The sequence below is a fragment of the Aphelocoma coerulescens genome, chromosome 12 (genome assembly GCF_041296385.1).
Source record: "Aphelocoma coerulescens isolate FSJ_1873_10779 chromosome 12, UR_Acoe_1.0, whole genome shotgun sequence".
NCBI classification, from domain to species: domain Eukaryota; kingdom Metazoa; phylum Chordata; class Aves; order Passeriformes; family Corvidae; genus Aphelocoma; species Aphelocoma coerulescens.
This window is the reverse complement of record NC_091026.1, coordinates 9,717,815-9,737,627: the sequence shown is the minus strand read 5'-3', so window position 1 is coordinate 9,737,627 and position 19,813 is coordinate 9,717,815. Positions and strand designations below refer to the sequence as shown.

General features: G+C 49.8%; 1 protein-coding gene and 1 long non-coding RNA gene across 4 annotated transcripts; one reads left to right on the top strand and one right to left on the bottom strand.

The window, feature by feature from the left end:
- Window positions 1-202: 202 nt before the first annotated feature.
- Window positions 203-7,903, bottom strand: RPN1 (ribophorin I). 2 transcript variants are annotated; one of them, XM_069027830.1, is made up of 11 exons: window positions 7,635-7,903; window positions 6,712-6,776; window positions 5,222-5,528; window positions 4,755-4,964; window positions 3,594-3,786; window positions 3,168-3,267; window positions 2,763-2,901; window positions 2,472-2,591; window positions 1,825-2,070; window positions 574-787; window positions 203-469 (listed from the first exon to the last, which is right to left on the bottom strand). In XM_069027830.1, exons 1-10 carry the CDS (start codon window positions 7,860-7,862, stop codon window positions 605-607), a joined length of 1,791 nt encoding a protein of 596 aa, XP_068883931.1. In that variant the 5' UTR covers window positions 7,863-7,903; the 3' UTR covers window positions 203-469; window positions 574-604. The 2 variants fall into 2 exon arrangements, with proteins under 2 accessions (XP_068883931.1, XP_068883930.1); XM_069027829.1 differs by having other exon boundaries at window positions 203-787.
- Window positions 7,904-11,609: 3,706 nt separating this feature from the next.
- Window positions 11,610-19,341, top strand: LOC138117698 (uncharacterized). Of its 2 annotated transcripts, none has more exons than XR_011154803.1 (3): window positions 11,610-11,734; window positions 12,416-12,515; window positions 17,354-19,341. It is a non-coding gene; the product is annotated as an uncharacterized lncRNA (long non-coding RNA). The 2 variants fall into 2 exon arrangements; XR_011154802.1 differs by having other exon boundaries at window positions 13,202-19,341.
- Window positions 19,342-19,813: the final 472 nt, after the last annotated feature.

Here is a 19,813-nt window from a genome sequence, read left to right as displayed (position 1 = left end):
CTTTTTCCCCTGTCTGGGTCAGGGCTTTGTGGGGTGGCAGAGCTCTGACCTCCGGGCACACAGCTGACAGGAGGCAGGAGTGGTCAGGGCTGAACTCTGCTCCACAGGGAACTGCACTGCCTGGCCACAGGCAGGTTGGGGCCACTTAGCCCCTTCACCTCCCCCCAGCCCAGCACAACACATAGAGGCGAGGCAGTGACGGTTTTATTTCAAAGTAGAACAAAGGTATTTTTTATTCTTTCCAGAGCTGCGACATTCAGCTTTGCCATGAGCACGTCTGTGCTCAGACCGGCTCCTTGTGTGCGTTTACTCAGGGTACATTTATACAGGGCAAACCAAAAGCAGGAGACTCTTTCATAACTCGGCTGAGTCTCACCTCTGGTAAAGAAACCCCATTACCCAGCCAAACATGATGGCATGGTCCCTTGCACAGCACGTGCTGCTGAGCAGACAGGCTCTATAGAAAAACCTAAAAACAAAATGTACTTTCAGACATTCCACATCAACTTTTCCCCTAATTTTGCTGGGAAGGAGTTTTGACTCAAAGTGTATCACTCTCATCTCCCTTCATACCTCTCCCCTCTGCGTGGTTGCTAAAGCAGAGTTACAGCGCGTCGAGGATGTTGTCGATTTTGGAGACCAGGTCCTGGCGCTTGTTGGAATGCATCTTCTCGTTCTCGATGTACGTGTCCTTCTTGAGCTTGCCTGCCACCAGCCGCTCTGCCTCCACCGACGACTTCAGGACCAGCTCCTTCACTTGGCCATCCAGCTTCTGAATCTCACTTACCTGGCAGGGTGACAAAGCAAGGGAGTATTAGAGGAGACAAAACAAAACAAAACAATCTCTACAGTGAAGCTGGAATAGAAGAGATGGTAGATGATAGTAAAAGATAAAGTCAGTGCTAAGTAGAAACATCTCTGATCCCTGAATGTTGCCTCCTGAGCCATCACTTCTCCCTGGCATCACATTATGAGGAATATTCCCTGAATGGGTAACTAAGCAGTGCAGATAAGAGGGGGTCCAAGGACACAGGAGCCATACTGGCAAGAGACTGTTAAAGAGTATTTAATGACAGATCTTAAAGGCTTCAAGTTAAATCACAGCTCTAACAGCTGGAAGTTGTGTCCCTACAGCTAACGTTCATGATGCCTGAGTAGCAGGTCTGTAATGACAGAGCTACTCTTAAGAGCTAATAACAGATTAACCAATGTGGCTGTTGGCTAAATGGACCTTAGAGACTAAAGTGTCCCTCACCTGGGGTTAAGTGGCTGTTTTGGGTAAGTGTTAAAATATATTTGAAGGGCAGGAAAGTGGGTGTACGTTCATTTTGCCATGGCTTTCAACATGGCACAGCAAAACATCCCCCAAGGAGCATCATGTTACCAAAATTCTGTCAGCATCAAATGCAAATGTGCAAGAAAATAAGAGATGAGAGAGAAGATTTTGGGTTGACTGGTGTGAGTAGTAAAGTCAGAACTATTAATGTGTGGATAGTTTCCATTTTTGCCTAAATGTCACTGCTATCAGCTCAATGAGAAGTATCAGGATTGTGTTACAAATGCAATAATGTGTACAAATGCAGCTGGTTCAAGGGCTACTTAAGAAAGAGCACAAGCAGCTGTTTACCAGCAACACTTACATGGCTGCATAACTGAGATTACTGCAAAAGTAACACTTTTCACACCCCTTTGCAGAGATCAAGCCATTTTCAGATGAAAAAAAATAACCTAGACTGGCTGCAGAAACTAAACCCCCAGTTAAAACTCATGCAGAATACTTGACAGAGCCAAGAACAGGAGAGCTTATAAAATAAATTTTCTCACTTTATCACATAAGTCAGACCCTTCTGTCTTCAGTTTAGACTGCAGAGAGGCTATTTCATTTGTCAGGGCCTTGTGCTCCATCTCCAAAGACTTTTTGCCACTGTTCAGGGTGGAGATGTCCCGTGACTGCTTGTATTTATTCACTGCTTCATCAAAGTGACGGTACAGCCCAAGCCTCTTGTTCACCAGAGTAAGCACCTGCTCTGTGATGCAGGCAACCTTCATCCTGGCTTCAGCAGCTGGATCCTGCAACAGGACAGAAGGGAAGATCAAAGCAGTTGTTATCTTTGACCAGCATCAAGCCATGCCTGCAATCTGCCACAGGACTGTTATAGAAACTGTTCCTTTTGCAATTAAGTCAACTGAGAGTAATTAGGTGAATGGTGCAAGTGCTGATTAGGGCAAGCACCTTTCAGCACTTAGCCCAGCCCAACAAATAGTTTTAACAGTGAAAACACTGCAGAGGGAGACACCAGATCAGCCCTACAGGAGTACCAATGCTCAGGCTGAACAAAAACAGGACTTCAAACAACCCATAAAACATCTGAACAGCAGGAACATTCAGTGAGAATTACTGGTATGAAAAATCTCTATTCATCAGCTGAGAAATCTGCTTATACTCCCACAGGGCTCCTCATCATACAGACCTTGGTGATAGAGAAATCCAGCCTGACATAGACAATCACAGTGAAGAACAAGATGTAAAAGGCTCCAACCACCAAGAGAGGCTCTTGCAGCATCAGGATTTTGTTGAAGGTGTAATGAACCTACAAGATAAGTTCCAAACACTGAGCAGAGCCCCATGTTACTGCAGGGGTTAACCCCTCTCCTCAGGCAGCAGCAGAACCACCCATGCAGTCCAGCAAGGGTTCATTTCTTAGGTGTTTTGACCACGCTGCTGAATTCAGAGGAGGCAGAACTGCTGAGGCCACACTCACCACGATGTCCTGGATGTGCTGCTCCACCAGGTTGCTCTTGTGTGCCACAATAACAGGACGTCCAAAAGTGTCCAGATATGTGTAGTGAAGCTCGTCTGAGGCACGATTGATTTCATAGGGGCTGTCCACATGGATATTCCTGTGGATAAAACCAGACAGTCCCACATGACTCTATGGCGTTTGAGATGTAACCCAGGACTTGTCTGGCCAATTGTGGCCTCTAGCACGAGGTAAATTATGCTCTTTAAACAAGGCTCTACAAGGAAGCAAGGCTGTGTTCCAAGATCTCCTCCATATGCACAGTCATGGTTTTGATTCACTGTCCCCAGGCCATTAGAGCAGACTGGAGAACTGCCACCAAAACAGCACTGTCTGCAATAACAAGCCAGGAGGAATGACACTTACTTGGCACCTTCTGGCAGGACGATCTTGACAGTCAGAGAGTCTGTAACTTGCTCATCAAACACGTGGTCAACAAACCTCATCTTCAGGGCATACTGATCACCTAAGAGTGCAGAACAGAGGGTGGTTACAGTTCCTCAGAGAACAAGGGACAGCCTTGAAACTCAGCTCCCACCTAAGGCAGGAGCAGAATTTGCATGGATAATTGTGCAGCAGGGGGCACTAGCTCACTCAGATACAGTTTAACCAGATGTCTACAAAAACCTGAGGGAAGCACAAAAAAAGTGGATTTGCATATTCTAGAAAAAATAGCTGGCAACTGTTGTTGTTAAGGTGCAGTGTATCACAGCTTTCAATTCTTTACTGTACAGCAACCACCTTTCAACACACAGGAGGGCGGTTTTTATTCCCTTCCCCTCAGCCACCCACCAAGATTGTAGAGGTATTCGTAGCTTGGCAGGTTATAGCCAATGATGTAATGGGTTTTCCAGCCCCCAAAAAGTGGGAATCGGGGACGGATCTCCATCTCCACAGAGTCATCCAGGACAAGGAGGTGGCTGGTGGAGATGTTCCCAATTTCATCTCTGTAATAGACGTCCTGAGCAGCAGCTGGGAGAATGGTCTGTATGGAGAAAAGCAACAGGGAGTGCATCAGATGGGTGTTACTTTCAGTGAAACTGGCAAAACCAATAAAGGCTGGTAAGCACTGAGAAACTGTGCTCCCATGTGAGACATGACAAAATGGCCATTCAGTTGCACTGAGTGGTAAAATTGTGCTATTACAAGCAATCCCACAAGTGGCTGCCAGCACTAAAATCACTTGGCCTCAAAATGAATGTGCTTTCTCCAGCCCAGTTTCAAACTCCCTGGACAGCAAGGATCTCATCATGCCCACCAGGACAGCAATTCCCTTTTCACTCCAGCCTGCTGCCCTAGCTCATTGGGCTTGGTGGCTTTGCACTCAGCAAGATGAGATTTCTGTTTGGCTGCACCACCCTAGAGAATGACAACAATCAATCTTTGAGGCTTCAAGCAGCAAAAAAGATTTTGGTTCAGATGAGAACACATAATACTTTTTACATCTGACTAGCAGAGCCACAGCTTTAATTCTTGTTGAGTGCTTTGTGAGCAAGGAATGAATGAATGGGTGAGTTTCCAATTAATACTGTTCAACATGAGAAGGATACGACAGAGAGGCAACTCTGAAAACAAGGAGGTGGGGACAGAATAAATGGCCCATGCACAGTGGAAAACCCAAAGCAGACATCTCAATACAGGGGGGTAAGGGGTTTAGAGGGTCCCTGAGATGGGAGGGGTGGGAGTGTGGAGAACACGACATGCCCTGGTATGTGCAGTCTGTTAGACCAGCAGATGCAATGAAGTGTATAACCTCCTAATGCTGCTTCTAAAGGCTATTCCTAAGCAGCAGAAGCTTTCTCTGAAAACAGACCAGAGTTCTAATATTCCCTTATTATTGGCGTATGGTTACCAAACAAAATGCAAAGGAGAACTGTATCTTTTTTCCTCTGGGGATCTAAAAAAGGGGGAAGCAACAATTACAAAAAAAAAATACGTGTGCAAAATGTCAACCTTAAAAGACTTGACAGAAGAGATTCCACTGTCTGGCTGTCTCTGGTAGTCGTATCTGGAGAAAGGCCCTTTCAGCACTGCTCCTGTGTGCTTTAAATCAACCGTCTCTTCAACTGCAATGTTACCCCAGTGAGACACCTCAATGACTCGTGTCATGCTGGTGATGGTCAGGAATGGACTGTTATTTTCGTAGTGCACCTTCAGAGTGTCCTAATGAGGGGAAAAAAGATAAACTGTCAGACCCAAAGTAAGGAGCAAGCTCCCCTCACAATGATCCACTCCATGTGCCACAGAGAACCCTCCCTGGCACATACACACGTTCCTGGCCTGCACACAGTCTAACTTGTGTTTGACCTGCGATTTCTATGTGAAAGCCTCTGCTTCCCACTCTCCAGCCTCTGAGACACATCTTCCATGTCAGGAAGATGCTCTCTGCAGAGCCACAACGCCTTTGCACAGACATTTACCTGGCTGTATGGAGGGATGTCCTTGAAGGGGCCATATTCAATCACGTCCTCAGTGCGGGAAGGGTTGCCCAGCTTGGTGTAACTCTCCACGTTCCTGGAGGCCAGTTTGACACGGGTGGTTTGGGTCTTGGTGACGTACGGTGAGTAAAAATAGTGATTTCCTTCAAAGACCACAAACTGCTTCTCGCTTTGGGTGATGTGGGTGGGATAGGGCTGCAAGACGTGCGTGAAAACCATTTCAACAGAGACACGGACCTTGGCTCCTGGGGCCAAAGGAGATGGCAGCTTCACGGAGAAGAATTTCCCACTGGAAGGGAGAAGAACAGGCAAGTCATGTGGGATCTCCCTTGAGAGAGCATTCAGATCCACCCACTGCACCCCTGTGGAGGGGTGACCATGTATCACATTTATGTGTGATTTGGGCAAGTATTTTACTTGCTCCTCCAAGACATAGAGATGTCTTGTCCCAGCAGGTGTGATTACTCTAGACTGGGGAAGCAGCCCAGGGTGAACTGTGTCCAGGCACAGTTACAGTCTTTGCTTCACAAAAAAAACACCGCGTTCCCTTTTTGGAAGAGGAATGGTGAAACACCACTCCTTAATCCTGCATTTATAAAGCTTCAGCAAGAGTTTTTTCCATTCTTCTCCAGATGACAGGAGTGATCTGCATCAAAGGAAGCATGGGCACAAGTCCAGAAGACTAATCACAAACATCTTAAGCACCTGTTCCCACAAAGTCTGTTCATTCTCAGATTTTTGCCCACAGGATCTGAAATTAAGGATGGCCAGAATAGGAGCAACGTTTTGGATGGAGGTTCTACAGAATCTTTTACAAATCTGTAAGGATGCACTGGACAGACTGAGGTGATGCCAGAAGTGAACATACTTCATGTCATGCCTGGTGGCCCAAGGGCAGGATCACATGAGACATCCGGGCATGTCAGAAGCCAAGGTCTACCCTGGCAACTTAACTCCACAGCTGCTGTACTCTTGAAATGCACCTGCACTGTGCTTTTGAGCCACTTTACAGGCACCGCTCAGCTCTCATGGCTCAGAAAACACCTGCCTGCCCAGCCTGCAGCACCCACATAATATCCCAAGCTTCGCAGTACAGAGCCTGATGCAAACTGCAGCATCTTCTCTCCCTGCAGCAGGAAGAACCTGTGCTGGGCCACGGTACCCAGCACTCTGTGGTGCTCTCCACACAGGCACAGGGCACTAAACTCTCTGCCAACCACCTGAGAGCTCAAAAGGGAGTGATGGGTAAGAGCATGACCAAATGCTTGTCTCACCTGGTGGCCCTTAATAAGGGGCCAGGGCATTACACAAAGCCAAAGCACTGAGTACAAGAGACTGAGCACAGCTAAGGAAGAAAACACTCGTGATCTCTAGGTACGTCGAACTGGGGTAGTATCTCAACTTCACTGTGAGGATAATTATGAATCCCCCATGCACAACTCTAGGTATTGACCTTAGAGGGTGATACTCACGTTTTGCCCTTAACTTTAGTCTCTTTCACTTCCAAGGTGTTCTCCTCCTCTTCCTCACCTTTCACCTGTTCCCAAACAACAGATGGATCAGTGTGCTGCTATTTAATAGACTTAACACATCCGGGGCAAAGTGTACAGTCCCCGTAAGGAGTGTTTAGGAGGGATGTCCCCCGGAAAGTACAAGCTTATATATAATTAATTTATTAAGAAAATTCTTTTTAAAAGGCCCTTTCACAATGTTGTTCACGAATACAAACTGCAGTGTGGTCAGTGTGCAAAAACAGGTACTGGAGGTTTCTGGTAACTCTCATGTTCTCATGTTCTCTCAGCCTGGTTCCCAACCAGGCACAGTCACCATAATTTGCAGAAATGAGAATATTGATCAAATGCTTTTGTGATTTCCCTTGTGACTGGGAAGTGAGCAGGCCACGAGAATATGGCTTGACCAGTTGAGGTATACTACAGAACTGTGTATATAGATATACTATAGAGAGCTGTTACGTACGTCTCTATGCTGTATGTAAAATTTATATAAGGTGACAATACTTCTGGGGTTAGGACAGAAGTACTGTCCTACTGCTCCTCCCTCCCTCCTGTGGGTAAGGGCCGGGTCCCCCGTCCCGGCGCTACCTGGGGCTGCCAGCCCTGCTCCGGCCGTGCTAGAGGCGACTCCCGCCCAGCCGTGACGGCGTGAATCGCCCCCCTCATCGCCTGCCAGGCCTCCCACCTCCGCCCTCACACCGCGACAGACACCCTCATTCCCGGCCGGCTGCGAGATCCGGGAGCGGCGCTGCGGGATCCGGGAGCGGCGCTGAGGGCCCGGCAGTGCCGACGTGTCCCTCCGGGCGAGGGGCCGGGCAGCGCCCGCGGCCCCTCCGCGGCCCCCGCGGGAGCGGCGCTCGGTGCCTGCTCCCCACGCTCACCTGCACGCCCAGGTGGGCCAGGCGGGGCTCCAGCCCGGGCTCCAGCGCCAGCAGGAAGGCGGAGGCGGCCGCGCCACCCGGCGCGTTGGCGAGGTTGAGCTCGGCCGAGACCTTGGCCAGGTGCGTGCTGAGGTCCAGCGAGCGCCGCACCTCCTCCAGCACCAGATCGGCGCTGGCTGCGGCGGCCGCCAGGCAGAGGAGCAGGAGGCGGCACATTAGCCCCGCCATGACCGGCACCCGCGCGGGGAGGGCACAAGATGGCGGCGCCCGCGCTGTACGGGGAGGGCACAAGATGGCGGCGTCCAGTGGGGGAGGAGGCTCGCGATGGCGGCTCCCAGCGGTGCTGGAGGCCCGCCCTCCTCCTCCCCGCCTTCCGCGGTGCCTGAGGGGAGAAGCTGGGCGGGCGGCTCCGGAGTCCCGCGGATGGCTTCGGCTTCGCGCAGCTCCGGCCCTTCCTCGGCGCCCACGTTCTGTCGGCGAGCTTGGGTGTTCCCGCGGGGAGCTGGGCTGAGCTCTTGCTGAGCTCTCAGGCCTGGGCAGGCCTTGGGACCGGTCAAGGGCTGCTTGTTGGGCCCTCCTGGGGTCTCCCACTTCTTTTTCTGTCCGAAAAAGAGCAAAAAAAACCAACTTTAACAAATATTCCAGGATGCTGAGGGCTTTTACGTGCTCCTCAACCTCCTCTCCAGCCACGGCACAAAGCAGCTCTGTTTCTCCATGTTTTTAGCAGTGGCCGGTTCCTGCCAGGGCTTCCAGGGGCCAGAGGTGTCAATCCTTGTGGAAGTGCTGGGCATAGGATGGCCTGGAGGAGCTATTGGTGTGGATGACACTGGGATCACTGAGCACAGCACTGGGAGTACTGAGCACTGCAGAGGGATGCTTTTGGTGCTTTTGATTATGCTGTTGAATTAATGAGCCTCAAATTGGGACAGTTCATCTCAATGGCCTGGCACACAGATCATTGTTGCTCAGGAAGGTGAGGTTTAACACAAATAGAGTTTAAGCTGAACCCAGGTTTTCTGCTAAAAACCACAGATAATTGACAGCTAGGTGATGCCAGAGTAGAAGTGCTACAGGTAGCGAAGGCATGGTAACCAGCCCTGAACTGACTTAAGGCAGCTGGGGAAAGGAAAATGTTAGTGGTTTAACACATGACTGGGGAAGAGGTGATTGACACTTTATTCCCAAACATCTAAGGCAGATAAAAGCGAGGAACGGATGTTATCTGCTGTGATTGCCGGAGCAGGGCTTTTGCCTGTGAGCCCTGTGGGACAGCAGACCTTTCATGTTTGCATAATGGCATCCAGGTCTCAATCTTTCTTTAAGTTCCTAATATGAGTCACAAGAGATAATTCTTTGATTTGGCCTGAGATTGCCAAGTATCGGAAGAGGATTTCCTAAATTACGTGTTTGGATATGGAGTCAAATAGCCCCTTGGCAAAGGCTAAATAGAATGGGATGTCTCCTGGTGTGCTATGTTCAAAACAGCATCATTTCTCAACTAGCTTTCCTTTTCTCCCCTTACCATTCCCCCGCCCCCCCAAATTCCTATCATGGAAATTTTCTTGGCATATTACTTCACTTTCCCTTTGATTTATGTAGGCACCAGCCCTGTGAATTTGGCAGCTTGCCCTGTAGCATATCCTAGCACAAGCAGGTAGTTTGTCACCGTGTTTCGGGTGACAGTGGTGCTCTCTTCCAGCAGCACAGCAGGACATGGCTGCAGGGGCGGGTTCCACCTCCTCAGCCTGATGCTTCCAGCCAGGGAAATGTTCCAGGTCCCTCTGCTCTCCAGGAAAAGCCTGTTTATCTTGGCTTTCTCCAAAGAGCTGGGCTTTGGGGCCTGGAACTGGGTAGGCACGTTCAGAGGGAAGCAACCATGAAACATGAGAGGCTGAGCAGAACAGACGCTTCCAATTTAAGGCTGGCCAGCAGTGCTGCATCTGGGAACGCCTTCCAGTTGTCCAGGTTGGGTTTGCAAGTACCTCTGCTAGGAACGGCTGTCACTGTCCTTCCATGTCTCACAGGGAATAAATGAACTCCAGTCGGCCTCTTTAATAAGACACGCAGCTACAGCTCTTATTTCCCTCTCTCCCTTAGGGCAATTTCTCCTGGTAAATGGAGGGAAAGAAATAAATGTGTATGTCCCTTGTGTCTGGAAATGATTGGGCTTCAGTTGTTACATACTGGGCCAAAGGGCTCTCCGAGGGGTTCATCCCAGAGGCTGGATTTGAACTCGCTGGCGAATGCCAGTTTCAATATGTGACCCATCCAGACCCTGGTGAGCTCTGAACCATACTGTTGTACACTAACCCTGTGTTTGAATCCATTTCTAATTGTGATAATTGAGTCATGCTGAGCCTGTGCATCATCTCTTTCAAGACTTCAGCCCTACCACATAGGCTAAATTTGTCCTTGGGTTGAAAGGCTGCTGCCTTTGGGCTTGTTCAAGGCTACATTTGGCTCTGCAGGCCCCTCTTGTCACTGCCCTTTGAGCAGTGCCAAGCTGTTCTTCATGCATGGGGTCAGTCACAGCTGCTCATGGCCCCTGGCTGGGTGTGCTGATGATGGTGGCTGGGACAGCTCCAGGGACAGCTCCAGGGACAACTCAGGGACAGCTTGCAGGCTGTGTTCAAGCAGGGACAGGCTGCAGTGCCCGTGTGCAGATCTGGCCACCCAGGCCTGGTGCCAAGTAACAGAGAGAGCCAGGAGTTCAGAGCTGCTTTTTCTCTCTTTATGTGTTGTTTTTTTAGTTCCCTCATTGCAAGGAATGCAGTAACGTCCCAGAGAGCTGCAGGTCAGGAAGCAGCATGAGAGAGGTTACCAGACCCTGCTGCCATCTGGCAGAGTGCCCCAGCTCCCCATGTGCTGTGAAGAGAGCGTGTCACCCTCAGGGCCACGGAGCAGTGGGAGGGGGACAGCCAAGATGGAGCCGGTGCCAGCCCAGCCGTCTGCCAGAGCTGAGGGACCAGAGGGGTCTAATAAATGCCTCTGGCAGGATAAACCATGGACAGAACCGCACCCCAGGAAAAGCCCTGCGTTCCTCTGTTTTTACAGGGCTGATGCCAAACTCAGAGCTGTGTCATCTGTCAGAGCAATTTGTTCTCAAGGAGGGAAGGAGAAGTTGTTTTCTAGAAGGAGGGGGTTGTCTGTGACCACAAAAGCACACTGAAGCCTGTAGCAGCAGGGAACAGGATTTATTCTGGTGTGATCCTCATACCAGTGGGGAGCTTGCACCAGGAATGTGCAGGGACCATGACACAGTATGTTGCTCTCTGAGGAGCCCAGGTCAGGGGCAGGAGAGAGTAAACAGGGCTGTGCATATGTAGCAGAAGTCATCCTGGCAACACCTTGAAGATTTTAATACAAATCTATCGGTGATCCTGAAAAAATCTCCCTGCTTCAGACTTTATTGGTGTTTCACCATTTAACCTTAATCCAACAGCCTTTTGGCTGCCAGTGGGAGGCACAGGGCACTTCTCTCTCTGTATTCAATCCTGAGCAAGGTGTTGCACTTGCCAGCCATGAGAGCACAGGTACAAGTTTGCTTAGCCTTGCTAAGGCCCTCAAAAAGCAGCTGGAGAAAAAGAGAAAAAAACACTCTTCCAGTTTCATTATTTTTACAACCTCATTTTTTAGTTCGTCAGCACAACTCACACTGAGCCTCTGCCAAGCAAAACACACCGTTATTCTTATTTGGGGTTTCCATAGAATGGTGGACTTGGAGGGGGCTGGTTGGAGCTTGGTTCCTACTCTTTGTTCAGCTACTCTGGAAACACATCCTGCCTTTGCAGAGAGACAGTGGTGATGGGGTACTGTCTCCCTAGGGGCTGAGTTTTTTCCTCTGAGTTTTTTCAAGTTAATTTAGTTATCTGCAGTAGCCCCTCCCTCCCCCCTCCTTATAGTGTTCACCTTTCTTTAAAATAATTTCTTCCTGGTTTAAAAAAAAAAAATCTGTTTTTGTCTCCTTGTCAGACCACAAGACTCAGAAAAAAATAATGAAAAAACCTGTCTGTGCACAGCAATTGTCTGAAGCATTGGGAAACACACAGGGAAAACCTCCGGGAAGAATATGGGAGAGCATCTGTGAGTCCTGCAAGGAGGTGAGACCACTGTGTGATGAGTGTTGTTGAAATAAGGAGAAAAAAAAATGTGGAAAAGTGGACACTTCATAACTTTAAAAAGTACTTTTAACTCTTCTTAAAGCTTACTAAAATGTAACTGAAATAGGCATAGGCAGGCTGTGAATGAAAAAAATCTGCCACACATGTACAATTAAAATGCAAAACCTGAGCAAGGTATGCGGTCCACACAAGGAAAGCTGCTTTGGGCTGGGAGTGTCTGGATTTTGTCACAGGATCAGAGCATGTTTTGGATAGAGGGAACAGTGCTGTTTTAACTATATAAAAAAATGAGGGTGTGATCAGGGCTGCAACTCAAGCACTTCACAGTTCATGTAGGACCTGGGTACCCCACAGCTTGAAAATGCCTTTGGTGGACTGGCATCTGCAAAGCCAGAGGAGGAAGAGAGGAGGACAAAAGTGCATGCTTTGGAAAAGACAGATGCTGCCTGTCACTGAGAACCAAGGAGGCAGGGAAGCTGCTGTGCTTCCCGGCTCCAGAGGAGAAGGCTGGGGGTCCTAGCTGTGGGCAGAGGGGAGACCTGCTGGCTCCTGGGGCAGCAGCTGAATCTCACCCTTGTGCTGCAGATGAGGGCTGTGATCACCAAATCCTTGCAAGGCCTGACACAGAATCACACCTCTCCATCTGCTTGTTTGCCCCAGGGCTGCAACCTCCCAGGGCCAGTGGTGGAGGCAACAGCACCCGCGTTTGGCTGAAATCACGGAGATAAATACAGTGAAAGAGCCCCGCAATGGAATCAAGGTAGAAACACCTGACAGGCTGGTGCTGAGATCCCTGACCTGCTCTGGGCGTGCTGGGGTCCTGGCCGGCAGCTGCAGGAAGCGTTGCCACTTCTGCCCCGTCCAGACTGGGCGATGGAGCCGGTTCCCAGCTGTGAGGGGGGACAAAAAGCCTCACCTGCCCCCCGGCCATGTCCCTTGGGCCATGTCCCCCACCCCGCCATGGCCGCACGTCGCCGCCAGGGGGCGCGCGGGGCGCGGCGGGGTGGGGAGGGGCGGGGTCACCCCTCAGCCCCGCCCCGATGGCTGCGGCCTCACCTTGGCAACGGCGAGCCGGGCCGGGCCGGGCCCCGCTCCCTCCCGCAGGATCGCGGCTGCAGCCCCCGGCGAGGCGGCACCCCCGGCGAGGCGGCACCCCCGGGCTGTTTGTGATGGGCAAGAGCCGCCCGGACCTGCGGGGGTAGCGGGCACCTCGCGCTGCAGGGATCTGCAGGCTTCACTGTGCCCTCCCGCTGCCTGTCGGGCTCTGGGGCGGGCAGTCCGTCTGCTGGGGTCACTTCAGGAGGTGGTTTGTCCCCGGGGTGAAGGACGGAAGGTGAGGGAAAGGCTGTGCGGTGATGCAGTGCCCGAGTGCCACGGGACTGCCGTGGGATTTAGTGCCCATCTCTCCGAAAAGTGCTGTTGCATTTTTCCTCCTGACCCTTTAAGGTCTGCCAAATGCGATGCCAGGACCCACGTGAGAGCAGTACAGTTCTGTGGTCCACGATCCTGTCCTCAGTGAAGTCTGGCGAGGAATTGTCACTGGCCACTCAGCACAATAAGGAAGTTTCCATCTTCACATGGAGCAACTCCTCTTTCTCAGCTTGTTTTTGGAAAGGGAAGCACTTGCTGGTGTATCTATGTAGGAGCCTGTTGTTCATGTAGCGTTTAACCTGGATTTTAAAGCTTCAGTTTTGCAGGATCTGCCACACACAGCAGGAAGTTGAGGTCCCACTGACAGCAACAAGAGGGGGTCATTTAAAGATTGGCAGCTCTTTTGCTCCCTCCAGGAGCCCTGAGTTCAAGCAGTGAGATAATGCAGATTTCTCACCAGGTTACTAAATTTTTGAATTCGTCAGCAGGGACTTCCCTGAATCATGGTCTGTGAAGTGCCAGCTGGGATTGACATTTCTCCAGCAAAGGTACCCCTGAGCCCCTGCCTGGCTGAATCAAAATCTCTGACCCAAGCCCAGCTGTTCATGGACCTCAGCATGTGTGGACCTGGCGGTCAGCAGTGGCCCCTTCCCCACAGACAACCTCATCATACCCTGCCAGATGGCTGGTGGTGATTCCTTGCTATTGAAGGTCTCCCAAAGAGAGGGAGCATTAACCCCTTGTGAACAGCATTGGTCTGCAGCAGTGTATGCAGTCACTTTCCTGATAAGAAAAACATCAATGGTCAAGGAAAAAAGAAATGTGAGGATCTTTGATCCTTTGCTCTTATTTCTTTCTCTTAAGGCTTGGGCTCCTCACACGTAGCTCTCCTGCCTGCCTGCTAAGAAATATTTGATAAGACATTTGTGGTGTTTTTCCCTGAGTCAGCGAGCTGATCCACTCCAACAGAAAGGATGGCAGCCAGTGGCTCACTTAACCCCACACAGGTCACCCAGAAAGCAGCTAAAAGACAGCCTTAGCCCCCAGAAGGCCAGCCCCAGCTCTGATGTTGGTGTCTGAAGCAATTGGGCAGAACAGATGTTCCTCAGGCTGGTGGTGTCCTGGGGTAGATGGGATAATGCATCTTCTGTAGCCTCATTGCTCACAGGTTGGTTGAGAACTTCACTGAAGGAGACAAGCCCAGAGAGATCCTGCTTTTCTAAAAAAAGTAAGAGGTGCTGATTTCTATTTGCCAGAAATTCCGGCAGCGATATGGAGCCAGTCCTGAATGCTGGAACAGAAAACTGTAACACCCACTTAGAAGCATTTCAGTTTAGGATCATGCTTTGCGAGGCATACCTTCAATTTGGTGGCTCAGAGATTTGCAAACAGTGAGTCATAACTCCCTGGGGTCAGAAATGCAGCTGCTGAGGCACCAGGCATTGAAAAGTGTTGTCCAAGATAAAAGCAAAGCAAACCTCACTGCCCACACACCCTTATCCTTCAAGGCTGAGTATCTTTGTCACAGTCTTTGAAAACATGCACTCAAAATTATACCAGCTTCTTGTGGTTACCATTGATACGGGATTTGCTTCTCCTTTTAGAGCAGACAAGAGGGGATTGCGAAAATCTGTCACTTGAAAAGAGTTGAAGAGATCTGAAGCTAATATGCAGAACCCCGTGCTTGCAGCAAGGCGCCTGGGGTTTGAGGTGGGAATCCTGCTGTGGGACCTGTGTGAGTCCTTCCCATGGAGAGTTCCAGAGGAACTCCCTAGGCCTCTGCATACAACCCCTGTCTCTTAGGATTCAGGATGGACCTGCAGACCCCAGAGAGCATGCTGCATTGCAGCCAGTTTGGTTCCTACCCACGGAGAGCTGTCTTTGGGACATCTTTTGGCACTGACTCACTGTTAAGGAAGAGGCAGCATGCAAGTCACCTGTTCCACAGTGTCCCACTCACAGAGGTCACGTGGCATCGGGCTCCTGTCCCATGACACATTCTGGGTGCAACAACAGCATGACATGGCCACCTTTGCCACAAAATGCCTGGATGCAGAGCTCATGTGGCTGGTCCACCCCATCGCACAACACCCTGTGCAGAGAGGAGCAGTGGCACCAACTCTGGGTCCTGCTGAGTGTCCCAAGCACTGCCAGCCATCGGCCCGTCCTGCCTGTCCTCATGGCTTCAAAGGCACTAATGGCATGATCTGAGAGCTCTCAGGCTCTCTAGATGTTCACTGTGAAGGCTTCAGTGCTTGGTAACAGCTCACAGAACTTGCTGCTTTGGTAACACACTCCTCATGCAAAACCTCAATCCCTGAACGAAGGCGAGTTCTGCAAAGGCCTGTGCAGTTCTGTGCTGGCTGTTCACCTCTCTCTGTACCTATTTTTATACCATTCCTACGGTTTAAAAAGCCTTTCAGAAATGTCTGTGTTTAGAAGGACATGGATCTGACAAAGTAACTGACTCACTCTGGCCTCAGGGAAGTTACTTCACTCTCTGGATCATCTTCTCCACTTGAGTATGAGAACAATCATATGAAATTACCTGGCATACCTTCAGTGCAGCTGTAAAAAAGTAATTAGCTGGTATTTAGGACTGGCTGTAAAAGTGGGAAGGTGGTGGTGGTGGTGGTGTTAGAGAACCTCCGTAGCTGGGGACGCAGGACAGCTGTGAGACCTGCAAGAGGCTCAGGTGATTGTCACTATTTGTGTGACAGCTCGTGGGTTTATGGTTATAAATAGTTTGTGGATGCCTCTCTGGCTCTGAGCACAGTCTGGGACGTGAAAACACCTCTTCCCCTGTGACACTTGACTCTTCCATGGGCTTTGGTTTCCACCAGTCTAGGCCCAGATAACTACAGTAAGCTCAAGGCCGTGTGGTGCCCAGCTTAGACCATGACCAGCAGCATGGGGTTGTTTCTCCCTGCCTGTCTTGCCAAGGCCAGCATAGATACCTGTCCTAGGGTGTCCTCTGTGCTCAGCATGTTGTCCACAGCCTCTGCAGGAGGTTAACTCAAAGGCAGAGCAGGTGTTTGGACCTTCTCATCTCAGGGAGTGAGCTGGCATCTAAGGGAAGATGCCAGCATTGCCACCTCCCAGTATCAAAGAGATGACAACTCTGCAGTAGTCTTGTGGCTGTTGCTATTGAACAGAGGGAAGCTGTCAAAATAGTCCAAAGCCATTTTTTTATGTGTCTCTTGTGTCAGGTGTGAGGGGACTTGGTACAATCAGGCTTTGCAGCGCTGCAGGTCGGCCCCACCCTCCCTGTGGGGCTCAGGCTTCCATGGCTGCATTTAGACCCTGTACTGGTGCTTTGTCTTTAAGATGTTCATCCTCCAGCAGATGCATTTTCTCAGTGAGGACAGACGTAATCCCTGCACTGTGTTCAGTGTCCTCTGCACCACAGATTGGAGATCTGCCATGAGATAACGTGATTGCAGTTGCTTCCTATAGTTGGTATCTGGTGATCAAGTCTTGTCCAGAGCTACCTTTTCATTTTCATGTGATGCTGCTCTATGACTTGGAAACTATCAGAGGATTGCAAAGGTGAAAGCATTAGTAGATTACCAGAGCAGTATTTGTACTGCAGGGAGGGATTAGGGGACAGGGCAGGCAAAAGACTAGGACTGTGCTCTTTCAAGTGGAAATGCATAGGTGACCATGCAATAGCAGATTTCTAATGAACAAAATGCCAGCAGAAGCAAGAGGAATCTGCTTTAGACAAGATAAATCAAAGAATGACAAAGCTTGGAGTACCAAAGCAACATTTTGTGTGTTTGCTGCATTTAAGTTCCCTTTTTTAATTTTCATATGTTGGATCATTATAATGAGTTTGAGGAAGCTGGTCTGGAAGGCCAAAGGTGACAAGGGAAAGCATTGCACAGCCAGCTGAGAGAGGACAGCTACACAAAGGAAGCTCTGGACAGTCAGTTTTCACTGAGGCACAGCCACTGTAGGCTGGTGCCACATCTTTCTGGGCACAGAGGCAAAGAAGGGCCCCAGGGACTGCAGGACTCTGAAGAGCTGAAATGTGCTGGACAAGTACCACGGGAATAAGGGGACCTCTCTTTTAATGTCACAGATGGCCGGGGGTGGGGTAGCTATGTGTCCACAGGAGAGGGTGAATACATTAAGCACTGTGGGGAATGTCAGATGCTCTCAGCTCACATCAAGGATCTGTAGGTGCCACAGCTGAGGTGATGTCCTCCCTGGGCCTCTCTGCAGGTGTTTTTGTACCGCTGTTCACTCCGTCATCTCACGGATGAGAAGGGAAAGGGAGAGGCCCTTTTGGCCCAAGGACAAAAGCAAAGAGGTGGGTGAGACATATAATGTTTTATTGTCTCTAATTGGATCAGGAAGATTAGTAAATAGAGATTATGTGACACAAAAGGAAGAAAATCAAAGCAGGAGACATTCTCACTTCCTGGTTTAGAGGAATGAGTGCATGAAATGGGTTGAGGTTTCTGCACCAGTAAATGTCTAAAGACCTGTTATTATAACCTCAGAGATCCACTTAGCTGTGTGAAGGCCACTCAAAGATAGAGAATGGATTTCTTTAGAGCAGTGTTACTGATAGGGAACGATTGGCATTGGGTTTCAAACTGATCGGTTTTTATGGGTTTTCATTGGGTTTTGACATTTTACAGTTTCCTTCAGAGGCTGCTAAAACTCAGTGTGCTGGGCTGCTCACTGCAGCACGCTCTGGTGTCCCGCAGGACACGTGTTTATTTTGATTGGGGGGGGGGGACATGTCAAGAGCCACAACTCAATACTTCCATTTGCCACCTCGTTACCACCATTCTTCTACTTTCACTCTGCCTCTGTGAATGTAGCTCCCATCCTGGATAGCAGGGACCTGTCTGCTGCCACTGGTCCTCTGGAGTGCCAGGATCTGTCTGTTCTTACAGGCAAGCAGGATGTCGCCTCATCAGCTTAAGAAAATGCTGTGTTCCCACAGAGGGTTGGAAAACAGCTGTTGGTCATGTCAAGAGCAAGCAGCACAGGAACTTGAGTGAAGTTCTGCATAACAAAAGTCTGTAATAGGTGTTGCCAGGATTGCTTTGCAGTACAGGAGGAAATTTCACTCAGATTTTGTTTGCTTTTCATATTGTGTAAAAAGCAAATAAAAAAAGGGAAACTTTTAAGAGAAGAGAGCTGAGGAACACGCAGTAATTTGCCATTAATGTCTGCCCATAGCAGCCCAGCACGTGGGTCTCCTGTTAAAGGCAATTGGCTGGGACACACCAGTGCTCTGCTCCACCAGCTGCTGATGTGCTGAGGGCTTTTCCTCTTTTGTCCAGTCTGCATTTTAACTGGCACCAGGTTTTTCTGCAGCTCTTTGCATCCAATGGGGCACCCTAAAAGCACTAATAAACTGCTGCTACAAATTCCCTTCTCTGGAGTCTGGAGCATTTCTCTTACGAGGAGAGACAGTGGGAGCTGGGCCTGTTTAGTCTGGAGAAGACTGAGAGGGGATCTCTAATCCATACAAATATCTCAAAGATAGGTGCCAAGAGGATGGTGCCAGACTCTTCAGTGGTGCCCAGCGACAAGATGAGGAGCAAAGGCCATAAACTAAAACACAAGAAGTTCCTCCTCAACATGAGGGAGAATTTCTTCATGTTGAGGGTGGCAGAGCACTGGAACAGCTGCCAAGGGAGGACATGGAGTCTCGGCAGACACTCAAATCCCACCTGGATGTGTTCCTGTGTCACCTGCTCTGGGTCACCCTGCCTGGGGCTGGGCTGCATGATCTCCAGAGATCCCTTTCAACCCCAGCAGGTCTGTGATTGTGTGATTTTCTTTTTAATGTTGCTGGAAGTAGCCTCAGTCCTTTATTGTTTTTCATTAGCTTTAAAAATACTTTTTTTCCCCGTGGTTGCTTTCCTGAGCTCATGAGCTAACTAACCCACAGCAGTCACATGACTTGGATCACCACAGAAGAATATTCAAGAATGCTGAGTAACAAAATGAACTTGCTGTCAACGGAGAGTAGAAAATACGTATTTCTCTTGTATCACTAGGATAATTGTTACCCCATGGAATATGGTCCAGAGACTTCAAAGGGTCCCATTTTACTTGCCTGCACTATTGATATTGGTGCTGGCAATTGCCTGGTTAATCAATCTGAACATATATTCAACTGGCATCTTGTATCTTCTTTCTTGACAAGTGCTGTTGCTACTACCCCACTTTCGATTACAGCTGCGAGTAAAAATGTATAAATATTAAATATATATAATCTAAAACGTAGCCTCTTTATTTCTAATAGCAATAACTGAGGTATTTTTTTCCACCTACTAATTTAACTGTAGAGAACTCCCTGCTAGTTCAACACATTTTAGAAGATACCAAAGAACAGACTTCTGCCTGCCTGTCCCCAGCCTTTATTTCTGAAAACATGAAGGTTTCTCTGGTCCTTTCCTCCGCCCCTCAGCCCAGGGCGCGGTGTTCGCTGCCCTGCTGCGATGGAAGCCCGCAGGGGAGGCAGGTCCCTTCCCACCCCTCCCCTCTGTGCGGGTTCCGGTGGTACCACAAACATTTATTTTCCGACAAACACAGAAACGGGGCCCGCGTCCCGCACCCAGCCCGGCCTCGGCGGCCCAACATGGCGGCCGGGCCCTCGCGGTCACGTGAGGCCGGCGCGCGGTGACGTCAGGGCCCCGTGAGCGGAAGTTGTCGGGG

Excerpts from the sequence above, each read along its gene's own strand:
- RPN1 (XM_069027829.1), bottom strand. The coding sequence starts at position 7,862 with ATGGCGGGGCTAATGTGCCGCCTCCTGCTCCTCTGCCTGGCGGCCGCC. Across the intron at positions 5,529-6,711 it reads ACTAAAGTTAAGGGCAAAAC|TGGGAAATTCTTCTCCGTGA; the intron begins GTGAGTATCACC and ends TCTCCCTTCCAG. Across the intron at positions 4,965-5,221 it reads ACATCCCTCCATACAGCCAG|GACACTCTGAAGGTGCACTA; the intron begins GTAAATGTCTGT and ends TCCCCTCATTAG.